Below are 15,029 nucleotides of genomic sequence, written 5' to 3'. Positions count from 1 at the left end.
CTGATGGAAGCAATACCAGTGTGTAGGAACCCAGAACCATATGGGGTTGAGCTCTGCACCAGAAGGGAAAGGAGTGCAGTTCCCTGTGACACCCTGATAGATTCAGGCATACAGTATGCCACTACCGTGAATTAAAATATAGGACCTTTTACCAGTGTATACAGTCAAAAAAAATTAAATGTGAACAGGCCCTTAGACATGCTGTCTGTCTTTATGGTATTTGACAGACAATACAAAAAAAATCTATAATAAAAAAAAAAAGATTGGAAAAATATGTTTCAATATTGGGTTTTAACTAGAGATAAGCGAACCAGCCGCGATTCGGCTCGAGTTCGGTTCATCGAATGGAGGTCTCGTTCGAGTTCAGTTCGGCGAACGTTCGACGAACCGAACTCGAACCGCATAGGAAACAATGGCAGGCAATCACAAACACATAAAAACACCTAGAAAACACCCTCAAAGGTGTCCAAAAGGTGACAAACAACTCACAACACATGGGAAAGTGACAAGGACATATACTCATGCGAAAACAAAAGAGCTGGACAAGAAAAAAGAGGAGGAGACACAGATATAGGCATGGCACGCCCTTCTAAAATCATGTAAAACACCACAAGGTGACTCCAAGCGGAGTAATCCCTTTTTTCCAAAAATTAGGCCACACACACACCCACCCCTTCAGTGGCAGCACTTGTGCCCCAGTTGTACACTTCACAGCTAGATTTGCATCAAGCACATTCAAAAATACGCCATACTTTTCCGTCCTCAGGATTGCACCGGGGTAGGTAGCAAAGTCTTTGCTGATCCCAGATCTGTTCATCTTGGATCATTTTTAAAAACACAGCAAGCAAGGGTTACTCCAAGCGGAGTCTCCCTTTTTTCCAAAAATTGGGCCCCACACACACCCACCCATTCAGTGGCAGCACTTGTGCCCCAGTTGTACACTTCACAGCTAGATTTGCATCAAGCACATTCAAAAATACGCCATACTTATCCGTCCCCAGGAGGACACCGGGGTAGGTAGCTAAGTCTTTCCTGATCCCAGCTCTGTTCATCTTGGCTCCTTTTAAAAAACACAGCAAGCAAGGGTTACTCCAAGCGGAGTCTCCTTTTTTTTCCAAAGATTGTGCCCCACACACACCCACCCATTCAGTGGCAGCACTTGTGCCCCAGTTGTACACTTCACAGCTAGATTTGCATCAAGCACATTCAAAAATACGCCATCCTTTTCCGTCCTCAGGATTGCACCGGGGTAGATAGCAAAGTCTTTCCTGATCCCAGCTCTGTTCATCTTGGACCATTTTTAAAAACAATGTAAGCAAGGGTTACTCCAAGCGGAGTCTCCTTTTTTTTCCAAAGATTGTGCCCCACACACACCCACCCATTCAGTGGCAGCACTTGTGCCCTAGTTGTACACTTCACAGCTAGATTTGCATCAAGCACATTCAAAAATACGCCATACTTAACCGTTCCCAGGATGACCCCGGGGTAGGTAGCAAAGTCTTTGCTGAACCATGACTTGTTCATCTTGGCTCCTTTTAAAAAACAATGTAAGCAAGAGTTACTCCAAGTGGAGTCTCCCTTTTTTCCAAAAATTGGGCCACACAGACACTCACCCCTTCAGTGGCAGCACTTGTGCCCCAGTTGTACACTTCACAGCTAGATTTGCATCAAGCACATTCAAAAATACGCCATACTTAACCATCCCCAGGATGACACCGGGATAGGTAGCAAAGTCTTTCCTGATCCCAGCTCTGTTCATCTTGGATCATTTTTAAAAACACAGCAAGCAAGGGTTACTCCAAGCGGGGTCTCCCTTTTTTTCCAAAAATTGGGCCACACAGACACGCCATCAGTGGCAGCACTTGTGCCCTAGTTGCAAACAGGATGTTTTGATTTGCATCAAGCACATTCCAAATCCACAAGCATTTATTCTCCCCAGGATGACACAGGGGTAGTAAATTCCTTGTGGATCCATGACTTGTTCATTTTGATGAACGTTAGTCTGTCCACATTGTCACTGGACAGACGCGTGCGCTTATCTGTCAGCACACACCCAGCAGCACTGAAGACACGTTCACAGACAACGCTGGCAGCTGGACACGACAAAATCTCCAAGGCGTAAGTTGAGAGCTCTGGCCATTTTTCAAGATTTGAAGCCCAAAATGAGCAAGGCTCCATTTGCAAAGTCATGGCATCGATGTTCATTTGGAGATACTCCTGTATCATCCTCTCCAGCCGTTGACTATGTGTCAGACTTGTTGTCTCTGGTGGCCTTGCAAAGGACGGTCTAAAAAAATTATGAAAAGATTCAATAAAATTGCTGTTACCAGCACCAGATACGGTGCTACTGGTACGGGTAGACTGTTGAAGATGACGAGACCGTACCATGTTTGTCAAGTTACAACTGGGAGATTCACTCCCTGCACCTGCACGGTTGTTTGGTGGAAAAGCCGAGCTAAGATCGAGTAACAGCTTCTGCTGATACTGCTGCATACGTGCGTCCCTTTCTAAGGCTGGAATTATGTCACAAAATTTGGACTTGTACCGGGGATCTAATAGTGTGGCAAGCCAGTAGTCATCATCACTTCTGATTTTGACAATACGAGGGTCATGTTGGAGGTAGTGTAGCAAGAAGACGCTCATGTGTCTTGCGCAGCCATGCGGACCAAGTCCACGCTGTGTTTGTGGCATAGAGGTGCTAACCGTTCTTTCTTCCTCTGACATTTCCCCCCAACCTCTTTCAACTGAAATTTGACCAAGGTCTCCCTCATCAGCTGAGTCTTCCATGTCCATGGACAGTTCGTCCTCCATTTCTTCATGTTCTCCTGCACATTCCTCAACATTTCGCCTGCTACCATGCGCCCTTGTTGATCCCTGTCCCCCATGGTCCCATGCCTGCCGCGTTGGTGATGATGAACGTCTGGACCTTGGTGATGTTGTTGTGTCTTGTGCATATGAATCTTCCTGTAGTTCCTCCCCTTCCTGTTGTCCCACCCCCTGACTCCGAATAGTGTTTAGCGTGTGCTCCAGCATGTAAATGACTGGAATTGTCATGCTGATAATGGCATTGTCAGCGCTAAACATATTCATCGCCATGTCGAAACTGTGCAGAAGGGTGCATAGGTCCTTGATCTGAGACCACTCCATCAGGGTGATCTGTCCCACATCTGCATCTCGTTGGCCCAGGCTATACGTCATGACGTATTGCACCAGGGCTCGGCGGTGCTGCCACAGTCGCTGTAACATGTGGAGAGTCGAATTCCAGCGTGTCGCCACATCGCATTTCAGGCGATGAACCGGCAGGCCGAAAGACTTCTGGAGCGATGCAAGTCGCTCAGCTGCAGCGGTTGAACGGCGGAAGTGAGCAGACAGTTTTCGTGCCCTGGTCAGAAGGCCATCTAGGCCGGGATAGTGTGTTAAAAATTGCTGGACAACAAGGTTCAACACGTGAGCCATACAAGGCATGTGTGTCACCTTGCCCAGGTGAAGAGCCGCACCCAGGTTTGCAGCATTGTCGCACACGGCCTTACCAGGCTGCAGGTTGAGTCGAGACAACCATTTATTAAACTCAGTCTCCAGAGCTGCCCACAACTCAGCCGCTGTGTGACTCCTATTTCCAAGACATGTCAAGCTAAAGACCGCCTGATGCCGTTGCGCTCTGCTACCAGCATAGTAATGAGGGGTGCGTGATTCCTTCTGCGCAGTGAGAACGCTGGTGGCCTGACCAGGCAGGCTTGGGGCGGAGGTGGAGGACCCAGATGAGGTGGAGGAGGCAGAAGCAGTGGCGGAACTTGGACAGACAGAGGATTGACACAAGTCATGGGGACGGCAAGACTTGTTCAGCAGACCCTTCTCCATCTATCACCATAGTTACTCAGTGCCCAGTCAGCGACATGTAACGCCCCTGTCCATGCTTACTGGTCCAAGTATCAGTGGTGAAATGCACCCGTTCACACACAGAGTTTCTCAAGGAAGCGGTGATGTTGTGTGCAACATGCTGGTGTAGCGCGGGCACACCTTTCTTAGAGAAGTAGTGGCGACTGGGCATCTGGTACTGGGGCACAGCGACAGACATAAGGTCTCTAAAATCCTGTGTGTCCACCAGGCGGAAAGGCAGCATTTCGGTAGCCAAGAGCTTACAGAGGGATAAAGTCAACCTCTTAGCTTTGTCATGGGTCGCAGGAAATGGCCTTTTATTTGTCCACATCTGAGGGACAGAGATCTGGCTGCTGTGTGTAGACGGTGTTGAGTAGGGTGTCCCTGGCAAAAATGCAGCTTTGTGAGGAAAGTGCAGGCGTAGACATGATGTTGCCTTCATCCAAAGTTGGTGCTATCGATGTCTGAGAGAGCTGTACACACATACTTGTTTCCCCTTCCAAACCAACTGATGACCTACCAAGCAAACTGCCTGTTGCGGATACAGTGGTGGAAGTTGTGCGTGGAAAACCAGGTGAGACAGCTGTCCCCACAGTCCTAGAAGATGAAGAGCGCGCGGATGCACTGGAAGGGGCAGGCGGTGGATGGTTCGCTCCGCTAGGCCGCATTGCAGCACGGTGAGCTTCCCACTGGGACATATGATATTTATTCATGTGACGATTCATGGAAGAAGTTGTCAAACTGCTGAGGTTTTGCCCTCTACTAACAGAATCATGACAAATTTTACAGATCACAAAATTTGGGCGATCTTTTTCTATGTCAAAAAAGGACCAGGCTAGGCAAGGCTTAGAGGGCATGCGACCTGCTGAGCCCCCCCGACTAGTGCTCAGAGGCAGAGTGGTGGCTGAGGATGCAGTTGTAGACGTGCTACCAGTGCTCCGACTCTGTCCAGGAAGGCGCAAGGTAACTTCGTCGTCTCTTGCATCCTCCTCCACCACCTCTGTTGACCTCCTCGAGTGCCTGACTGTGGGTTGACAGTAGGTGGGATCTAGAACTTCCTCATCAATTGTTGTGTTTGCACTCCCCTCACCCTCAGACCGAGCCTGTTCTTGCCCTGACCGAATATTTTAGTTATCATCCCAATCTGGTATCTGCGTCTCATCGTCATCAATATGTTCCTCATTGTCTATAACAACAGGTGTTACATTTTGTGAAAAAGGGTCAACATTATGCTCAGAAACTTGGTCCTCACGGCCTGAATCAGAGTCACAAAGGTTCTGGGCATCACTGCAGACCATTTCCTGGTCTGTACTCACTGTAGCTTGGGAGCAGACTTCTGATTCCCAGGCTATAGTGTGACTGAACAGCTCTGCAGACTCAGCCATCTCAGTTCCACCATACTGTGCAGGGCGGATGGAGACTTCAGAGCTGGGAGAATGCAAGTGTGATTGGGCTGACAACTCAGAGGACTGGTGTTTTTTGGATGCGGTAGTTGAGGTGGCGGAGAGGGCACTTGTTGGACCACTTGAGATCCATTCAAGCATTTTCCTTTTTTGGCCATCATCTACCTTTGTTCCAGTTGTTCATGTCCGTAAAAAAGGGAGCACATCGGATTGTCCACGGTAAGTAGTAGACATCTTACTTTTGCTGGAAGATGGTCTATCTTCAGCAGATGTTAATGGAGCTTTGCCACCTTCCCCACGGACAAACCTTTTTTTTCCTTTTCCAACACGCCTCTTCCCCTTTCCACCAGCATCTGTCATTTTGCCACTCATTTTGATTACGACAAGATTGTGCACTTAAAATGTGGTAGTAAAAATTGAGAGGTGGTGTAGATTTCAGTGGTGGTCTAGCTTTATTAACAGCAGAATAAACAACAATAATTATCCCTGACAATGCAACTACGGCCCTTAAACTGGCAGCATAGTTTGCTAGTATAATGGCTAAGTAACAATGAGTTGGAGTGTGCAATGCAGGCAGACGTGCTGCAAATATCTTTGCACTAGTGGGACAATACAGAAGTCCAACAGCCACTTTTAGGATGCCACTAAGTTTCCTCAGTGTTTGCTAGTATAATGGCTTAGTAACAATGAGTTTGAGTGTGCAATGCAGGCAGACGTGCTGCAAATATCTTTGCACTAGTGGGACAATACAGAAGTCCAACTGCCACTTTTAGGATGCCACTAGTTTCCTCAGTGTTTGCTAGTATAATGGCTTAGTAACAAATGAGCTTGAGTGTGCAATGCAGGCAGACGTGCTGCAAATATCTTTGCACTAGTGGGACAATACAGAAGTCCAAAAGCCACATTTAGGATGCCACTAAGTTTCCTCAGTGTTTGCTAGTATAATGGCTTAGTAACAATGAGTTTGAGTGTGCAAAGGGCAGGAGGGTACAGTGGCAGGGTTGTGGGTCTGGGTAGAGGAAAGGAAGCCTCCCTTTCTATCCCTCCTAATGGGGAAATGCAGTGAGGAAATCCCTGACCTTAGCTACACAGATGCTGTCATCTTGTGTAGCTGTTAAAATCTGTTTTCACGGCCCTGACTGTCACCTATGGCTCTGACCCTGCCGGTATTAGCCCTTACAAGGGCTGAAAGAAATTTCTATCCCTATTCTGTATAGCGCTGTGTATAGAGCGTACACAGCAGTATCGGAGACAGGAGCTACGCCAGTGGTGACTGACACCAAGACGCAGAAGGCAGATAATGGCGTGCTGGAGGAAAATGTCCATTTTTATAATGCAGGGACATGTGACATGGACATCCTATCACACATGCCGTTGCTTCTCTGGCTAAAAGTCCGCTTAGCTGTGTGTGTGTCTGGGATTGGCTGACATGCTGGCCCGCCCCACTACACGCGCGCGCTTAGGGAAGGAAGACAAGGAAAAAAAAAAAAAAAAATGGCGATTCCCATTATCCAAACAGCAGTGATCTGAATGCGCTGTTCCCGCACACTATACACTGAAATTTCATAATAGTGTGAGTCACAGAGTGACTTACACTATTACAGCGGAAAGCCAGCTAGTAATTAGCTTGTCTTTTTGCTGCTAGAACCGTTCTCGAACGTATCTAGAACTATCGAGCTTTAGCAAAAAGCTCGAGTTCTAGTTCGATCTAGAACAGCCCCCAAAATCACTCGAGCCGCAAACTGGAGAACCTCGAACCGCGAACCGCGCTCAACTCTAGTTTTAACTACTAAAAAAAAATATACATTCGGTTTAATGTAGATTACTCAAGATTATCTGCACAGTACAATATGCTAATAAAGTTATTTTCTGTTTTTTTTTTCTTATCCGTCAGATCATCCTGCCTTGGAAACTAAACCCCCACACATTAAAATCTTGGCATCTTGTGAGGATTGGAATAAGGCAACTTTATTTTGCTTTGTTTCTGATTTCTGGCCCCATCATGCTTCCGTTACCTGGTTAAACAAAGGGAGAGTTCTTCCAGACAGTGGCAAGAATTTCACTTCCATGCTGAACAAAAAAGATAACACTTACTTTGGAAAGAGTGAAATAAGTGTGAATTGGAAGGAAACCGATGTGTACACGTGTAAAGTAACCCATCAAGGTCGCGAATCTCTGCAGGATATCACTAAATGTTCAGGTAACGGAAATAATAACCAGTATCCTATAAATCAGGGATTCTTAAAGAGGACTTATCAGTTCTGAAAAAAATGACAGCAGATGAAATTCTAAGAGTTTTCTCATATATATATGTCATTTAGTGTCACTTCAATTCAGTGAGTGCAAAATTTGGCAATATTCTCTTCTCTGGGATGAACCAATTGTGAGAGGGGGACTTATTAAGTGGAGCCTTGTGCTTAGACCTGCAGGATTAAGGGTGCAATTACCAATTTATTTAAAAAAAAGCTAAAATCAATTAACCTATGTTTCTTATAAGTTTGCCTAAACGGATTTACAAACATGGTGGTGAATCATATCAGCAATGCATCCCAATGAGCATTGAATTAGTGAAAGGCAAACCAACCAAGAGATGAATTTAAAGGCAACCGGTCACCAGATTTGTCCCTTATAAGATGCGGGCACCACCAGTAAGGTCTTATATACAGCATTCTAGAATACTGTATACAGTATAAGTTCCCAGGCCACTCTGTATAAAATAAAAAACAGCTTTTATTATACTTACCTGCGGCGCGGTCCGGTCCAATGGGCGTCTCTGGTCTCGGTCCGCTGCCTACTCTCTTCCTTCCATCTTCGTCCTCCTTCCTTGTTGCGTGTGGATGATACATCTTACGTCATCGACACAGAGTCCTCCATTACGTTCCTACACATGCACATTTTTCTCTCCCTGATGAGGGCTGAGCAAAGTACTGTTATGCCAGGCTCAGGGAAAGGTCAAAGACCACTTGTGCACTACAATATTTTGACCTGCCCTCATCAGGGCAGAGAGAAGTGCGCGTGAGCAGGAGTGCAATGGCAGACTCTGTGTGGATGACGTAGGATGTATCATCCACACGGAACTGGGAACAAGAACGGCAATTGCTAGAAGATAAGAGGCGCAGGACCAAGACCAGCGATGCTCATTGGACCGGATCGCCCCTCAGGTAAGCATAATAAAAGCTGTTTTTTATGTTATACAGAGCGGCCTGGGCACTTATATATGGTATTCTAGAATGTTGTATATAAGAGCTTACAAGTGGTGGCCACAGTTTATAGGGGTCAAATGTCGTGACAGGTTCCCTTTAATTGATACTGAATGTGGCCAAAAAGAGTACCTAAAAATATGTAAAACCAATGAGAATATGTGTTGAACTTTAGATTCCGCAAAGTATCTCCCTTTAACTCTGATGACAGATTTATACCCCCTTTGCTTCCTCTCAAGCTGTTTCATCTGTACTCACCTGGAACGACTTTCCAACAGTTTTGATGGAGTTCCCAGATGTGCTGAGCACTTGCTGATTGTGTTGCCTTGAGTCTGCAGTCAGACTCATCCCATACCATCTCAACTAGATTGAGCTGGGGTTATTGTGGTGGCCATGTCATCTAATGCAAAACTCCATCCCTCGTCTACTTAGTCCCATAGCTCTTACATAGTCTGGAGGTGTGTTTAGGTTATTGTCCTGTTACAACACAAATGGTGGTCTCACTATGTATAGAGCAGATGAGATGGCATATTCTTGTAGAATGCTGTCATAATCGGCAAGTGTGTCTCGAATTTAAAATAATTACTAACATTATCATTAGCAAAGCACCCCACACATGACGTCTTCCATTCAGAAGGAATGTGCCCAAAGCTTTGACTGGAATTGTATCTAATTTCCAATTACTCTCGGATACAAATGTAGCAGATATGACAATATGTGTGCTTGGAGCACCAATTGAACACAGGACACAGTACCCAAGGCTCTTAAATATGGAGGCAAATGTTGCATGAAACCTTAAACCAACATGTTAGGGATGTGTCAGAAAGGGGGGGGGGCATCTATTGAACACTACTGTGTAAAACTACAGCCACACTAATCATTTATTAAAATACTTAAATAGTGAATGTATGTAATAAATAAATCGTTAATAATTAAAGGATAATTAATAAATGATACTCCTATTTTTTTTTATTTCTACAGCTTGTAAAAACATCATTGGGGAGCCTGTGGTCGAACTGAAATTACCTTCTAATGAAGACTTACAAAGTGGCAAAGCTGAAATAATATGTTTAATTCGGGTTAGCAATCTAGAAAATAACCAAGTGTCTTTAAAATTAAATAATGATATGAAAATGCTACAAATAACACGTGAGGAAAACCTATATACTGCAAAATATATAGTACCTCGGGATGAACTAAAAAAGATAAAAACAGTGACCTGCGTTGTCAAGCGGACTTGCTCAGCTATACCGGTAGAGATATCCAAACAAGTTGGTAAGTGTAAGAGAAAGTAAGTGTATGCTGCTGCCAGTCAGTAGGGGGGAGAAAAGGGGATAATGCTGCTGCCAGTCGTTAGGGGGGAGAAAAGGGGATAGTGCTGCTGTCAGTCGGTAGGGGAGAGAAAAGGGGATAATGCTGCTGCCAGTCAGTAGGGGGGAGAAAAGGGGATAATGCTGCTGCCAGTTGTTAGGGGGGAGAAAAGGGGATAGTGCTGCTGTCAGTCGGTAGGGGGGAGAAAAGGGGGTAATGCTGCTGCCAGTCGGTTGGACGGGGGGAAAGGGGAGAATGCTGCTGCCAGTCTGTAGGGTGGAGAAAAGGGGATAATGCTGCTGCCAGTTGGGTAAGGTGGGAAAAGGGGGCAATCTTACTGTAAATTTGTTTGAGCATTACCACCCTATTACCACACATATTTCCCCCAGTTTTTGTGGCTCAGTTTGTATTGCTTGGAAAAATCAATTAATATGACATTCCACAACTCGTTCTGATCCTGGTGAAAACTTACTTTCCCAAAGAAACTGCTCAGATTAGGTTAGATAGGACCGATCCCTCATGAACCAATGCTGATGTTATGTTGGTGACATACTCTAGAATAGCATCTCCGAGAAAACCTTCAAAAGTGTTACACAAAATGTGTACCAAAACTTACAGGCACATAGTTGCCTGGCAAACTCTTTGACCACTTTTTGCATATCAACAGCAATTGGCAGCCATTTACTATGCACCAGTTCTATCAAACCAACCCTATCTTTATAGAATAAATCTGTGACATAAAATGTCAGCATGTCTGTCAATGTACTTAATTCATCTAGAATATGAAGATCTATACCATCTGTACCTAGTGATATATCTAGTCTAATCTTTTTAAGCACGTCTTATTGGATTCCACAAGTGACATGAGCCAGGGCATCCAATAGTGTGTACACTGTTATGATGTGTGTCGAGGATTGGTTGTGTTCCAGATATAGCAGTGCGCTTGTCACATTGTATGCAGAATAAATCCAATTGCCAGATTGTCTCTTTGAGCAATTATTTTATTGAAATCGATAGCAGTAAACAGGAACCGGTTTACAGAAAGTGTATATGAAGGGGCATTCTGTCTATATATACTGTATATATGGCCTGCATTACCTGTTCTTAATTGAACCTGTCTTGTTAAACCACTGTATGGTCTTGGAGACCGTGTTGTAGATCAGTTTAAATGTGTTAATATTCTTTTTATGGCTTAGACCATCTTTCTGTAGAGCAACAGTCTTTTTTTAGATCTTCAGAGAATTCTTTGCCATGAGGTGCCTTGTTGAATTTCCAGCGTTCTGTATGAAAGAGTGTGTGAGTGATAAGTTAACACCAAATTTAACACACCTTCTCCCCACTCACACTTGAGACCTTGTAACACTAATGAGTTACATAACACCGGGGAGGGAAAATGGCTAACATAATGGCTCTAAGGGGAAAGCTTTTCTCCTTGCGGAGACTGACACACCAATGTGACTTATTGCTGCAATGCTCATCTGGGAAATATACAAATTGTCTCTTCAAGGAGGAAGAAGACAAACTTTTGTGCCACTTATTTCAGGTAGCAATCTAAACAGTCAAACATGACCCTTTAACAAACTTTGTCATATGACAGGATTTATGCAAGATTAGAACCTCAATTTGCAGACATGTTGTTTCAGGGTGATTGCCCCTTTTCAGTGTAAAGTATGGGAACTGATCTCATCTGTTTTAAATAAACTAATACAAATTTTAGTAATAGGGCTTCTTTAACCATGCACCAGGCTGCTCCTGTCTAATAATATAACCACACATAGAAAGATGTAAAATCCTCAAAACTGAAAAGGAAAAAAAGGAAAAAAAAGCGAAATGATGAAAATCAGAAGATCCCTAGACATGTTAATGATATACAAATGATAAAAAATGGAACAAAATTTTTAAAACATCTCGATTTATTCAGTATTGCGTATGAGCACTATGTGTAGAATACCTGCACTTACCCAACATGGCATAGCACAACCAGTGAAGTGATTAATGGTTGTATGATGAATGTTTTGCAGCACTGAATGCACTTGGGCAAGCAAATAATCAAGATCTGCTTCTAGTTTCTCACTTTGCAATTACCAATGTGGTCCCACATGTGCTAGATGAGAGACTAGTTCGGAGACACTGCAGGCCATGGTAGCAGGTTTAGACCACGCAGGAGACTAACAGTAGCATGAGCAACACGATGTATCTCGTAGTGTTGAACAACGGCTCCTGGGACACTTTGGAGAAATATGGCTAGTGGTTGTACCACTGGTTTCTATGGCCAAAGCAATGTAACGCTGAGCTGTTAGTGAATCTGGGAAAAAGACTTGTATGCTCTGGCTCCTGTAAATTATGCCAGCACACATACAGTAATAAAAATATAATCCTGGGAGTAGGACCTGTCTGACATTCCCTTTTGGAGACTTCTTCCTGGTGTTGTTCATGTGGTCTCATCAGATTTAAAGAATCGCATGTAGTGATCCATTCTATATTTCAAGTGAAATTAGACATCATATACCAAGTCTGAAGCTTCAAACAGTGTGTAAACAAACCATAAGCATGACATTGAGCTATGAGCCAGATGTTCAGTTAAGGTGTTCCATTGACCTAATGCCACCCTTTCCAAACGGTCTAATGGTGCAGAGTAAAATGGAGGCTGGAATGTAGGTCCATTCTCTAAAGCTATGAGTTCCACTTGTGTTTTATGCATTGATAGTCTGAGGTTCGCCTAGAGATGATGTGAGCAATGCCATGAAGAGTTCATTAAGGAGGAACGTGAAAGTGTCTCAAATGTACTACCAACACCTACAGTGTTTTCAGATTTGTCTCCTGTAGAGCATACCGTATATGGGATGTCACTGGTAGAGTTGAGCGCGGTTCGTGGTTCGTGGTTCTCCAGTTCGCGGCTCGAGTGATTTTGGGGGCTGTTCTAGATCGAACTAGAACTCGAGCTTTTTGATAAAAGCTCGATAGTTCTAGATACGTTCGAGAACGGTTCTAGCAGCAAAAAAAACAGCTAATTCCTAGCTGGCTTTCCGCTGTAATAGTGTAAGTCACTCTGTGACTCACACTATTATAGAGACAAACAAAGAACCTGTGGAAATGAAAGCGCATAGGGTCTTACCCTGACAGACAGGGGGTGAAAAAAGAGTAATCCTACTCACCAATCAGGGTTGTGACAGGCACAACTCCTATAACAGCATGTGTGTGGATCAAGGCAGCAGTACCCCAAACGGCTGATAACAGAGAGAGGTAGTAGAACGGGGCTTTAAATAACCGCGCCAAGGATCCCAGATGTAATCTTTAATTAATGTACTTTTTATTTTGGCATAGGTCTACGCGTTTCAGGAGGCTCAGCTCCCTTCCTCAGGACCAGCAGTCACAAGATACATCAAATCTGTTGTTTCTGCAGGAGCTCCCACACACGACCTGATCTCAGGCCAAGTGTTAGGTGTTTCCCAGTCTGGCGTTATTTTACAAAAAGTGTAATTTGCAACCTGTGCACTACCAAGATCAGTAGGGGCTTGACAACTACCAGCCTGAGGCAACCAAGATCAGTAGAGGCTGGTAGTTGTCAAGCCCCTACTGATCTTGATAGTGCACAGGTTGCAAATTACACTTTTTGTAAAATAACGCCAGACTGGGAAACACCTAACACTTGGCCTGAGATCAGGTCGTGTGTGGGAGCTCCTGCAGAAACAACAGATTTGATGTATCTTGTGCCTGCTGGTCCTGAGGAAGGGAGCTGAGCCTCCTGAAACGCGTAGACCTATGCCAAAATAAAAAGTACATTAATTCAAGATTACATCTGGGATCCTTGGCGCGGTTATTTAAAGCCCCGTTCTACTACCACTCACACTATTATGACATTTCAGTGTATAGTGTGCGGGAACAGCGCGTTCAGATCACGATCGCCATTTTTTTTTTTCCTTGTCTTCCTTCCCTAAGCGCGCGCGTGTAGTGGGGAGGGCCAGCATGTCAGCCAATCCCAGACACACACACAGCTAAGTGGACTTTTAGCCAGAGAAGCAATGGCATGTGTGATAGGATGTCCATGTCACATGTCCCTGCATTATAAAAACGGACATTTTTCCTCCAGCACGCCATTATCTGCCTTCTGCGTCCTTGGTGTCAGACATCACTGGCGCAGCTCCTATCGCCGATACTGCTGTATGCGCTCCATACACAGCGCTGGACAGCATAGGGATAGCACTTTCTATCAGTCCTTTTAAGGGCTCATACCGGCAGGGTCAGAGCCATAGGTGACAGGTCCTGAAAACAGAGTTTAACAGCTACTCAAGATGACAGCGTCTGTGTAGCTAAGGTCAGGGATTTCCTCGCTGCATTTCCCCATTAGGAGGGATAAAAAGGCAGGCTTCCTTTCCTCTACCCAGAGACCCACAACCCTGCCACTGTACCCTCCTGCCCTTTGCACACTCTAACTCATTGTTACTAAGCCATTATACTAGCAAACACTGAGTGAACTTAGTGGCATCCTAAACGTGGCTATTGGACTTCTGTATAGTCCCAGTAGTGCACAGATATTTGCAGCACGTCTGCCTGCATTGCACACTCAAACTCATTATAACTAAGCCATTATACTAGCAAACACTGAGTGAACTTAGTGGCATCCTAAACGTGGCTATTGGACTTCTGTATAGTCCCAGTAGTGCACAGATATTTGCAGCACGTCTGCCTGCATTGCACACTCAAACTCATTGTTACTAAGCCATTATACTAGCAAACACTGAGTGAACTTAGTGGCATCCTAAACGTGGCTGTTGGACTTCTGTATAGTCCCACTAGTGCAAAGATATTTGCAGCACGTCTGCCTGCATTGCACACTCAAACTCATTATAACTAAGCCATTATACTAGCAAACACTGAGTGAACTTAGTGGCATCCTAAACGTGGCTATTGGACTTCTGTATAGTCCCAGTAGTGCACAGATATTTGCAGCACGTCTGCCTGCATTGCACACTCAAACTCATTTGTTACTAAGCCATTATACTAGCAAACACTGAGGAAACTTAGTGGCATCCTAAAAGTGGCTGTTGGACTTCTGTATTGTCCCACTAGCGCAAAGATATTTGCAGCACGTCTGCCTGTATTGCACACTCAAACTCATTGTTACTAAGCCATTATACTAGCAAACACTGAGTGAACCTAGTGGCATCCTAAACGTGGCTATTGGACTTCTGTATAGTCCCAGTAGTGCACAGATATTTGCAGCACGTCTGCCTGCATT

The 15,029-nt window shown here is 44.7% G+C and overlaps 1 protein-coding gene across 1 annotated transcript in view; it reads left to right on the top strand.

Annotated features, from left to right (window-relative positions):
- Positions 1-15,029, top strand: part of LOC142317052 (uncharacterized) — a 108,168-nt gene that overhangs the window by 41,442 nt on the left and 51,697 nt on the right. The window contains exons 5-6 of the mRNA XM_075353022.1: positions 7,174-7,479; positions 9,461-9,754. Of these exons, the coding sequence (XP_075209137.1) occupies positions 7,174-7,479; positions 9,461-9,754 (600 nt within the window). The remainder of the gene's footprint in view (positions 1-7,173; positions 7,480-9,460; positions 9,755-15,029) is intronic.

Source organism: Anomaloglossus baeobatrachus, chromosome 1 (genome assembly GCF_048569485.1).
Source record: "Anomaloglossus baeobatrachus isolate aAnoBae1 chromosome 1, aAnoBae1.hap1, whole genome shotgun sequence".
Classification (NCBI taxonomy): Eukaryota; Metazoa; Chordata; class Amphibia; order Anura; family Aromobatidae; genus Anomaloglossus; species Anomaloglossus baeobatrachus.
Note: the sequence above shows the minus strand (reverse complement) of the source record. Positions and strands in the feature narration are given on the sequence as shown.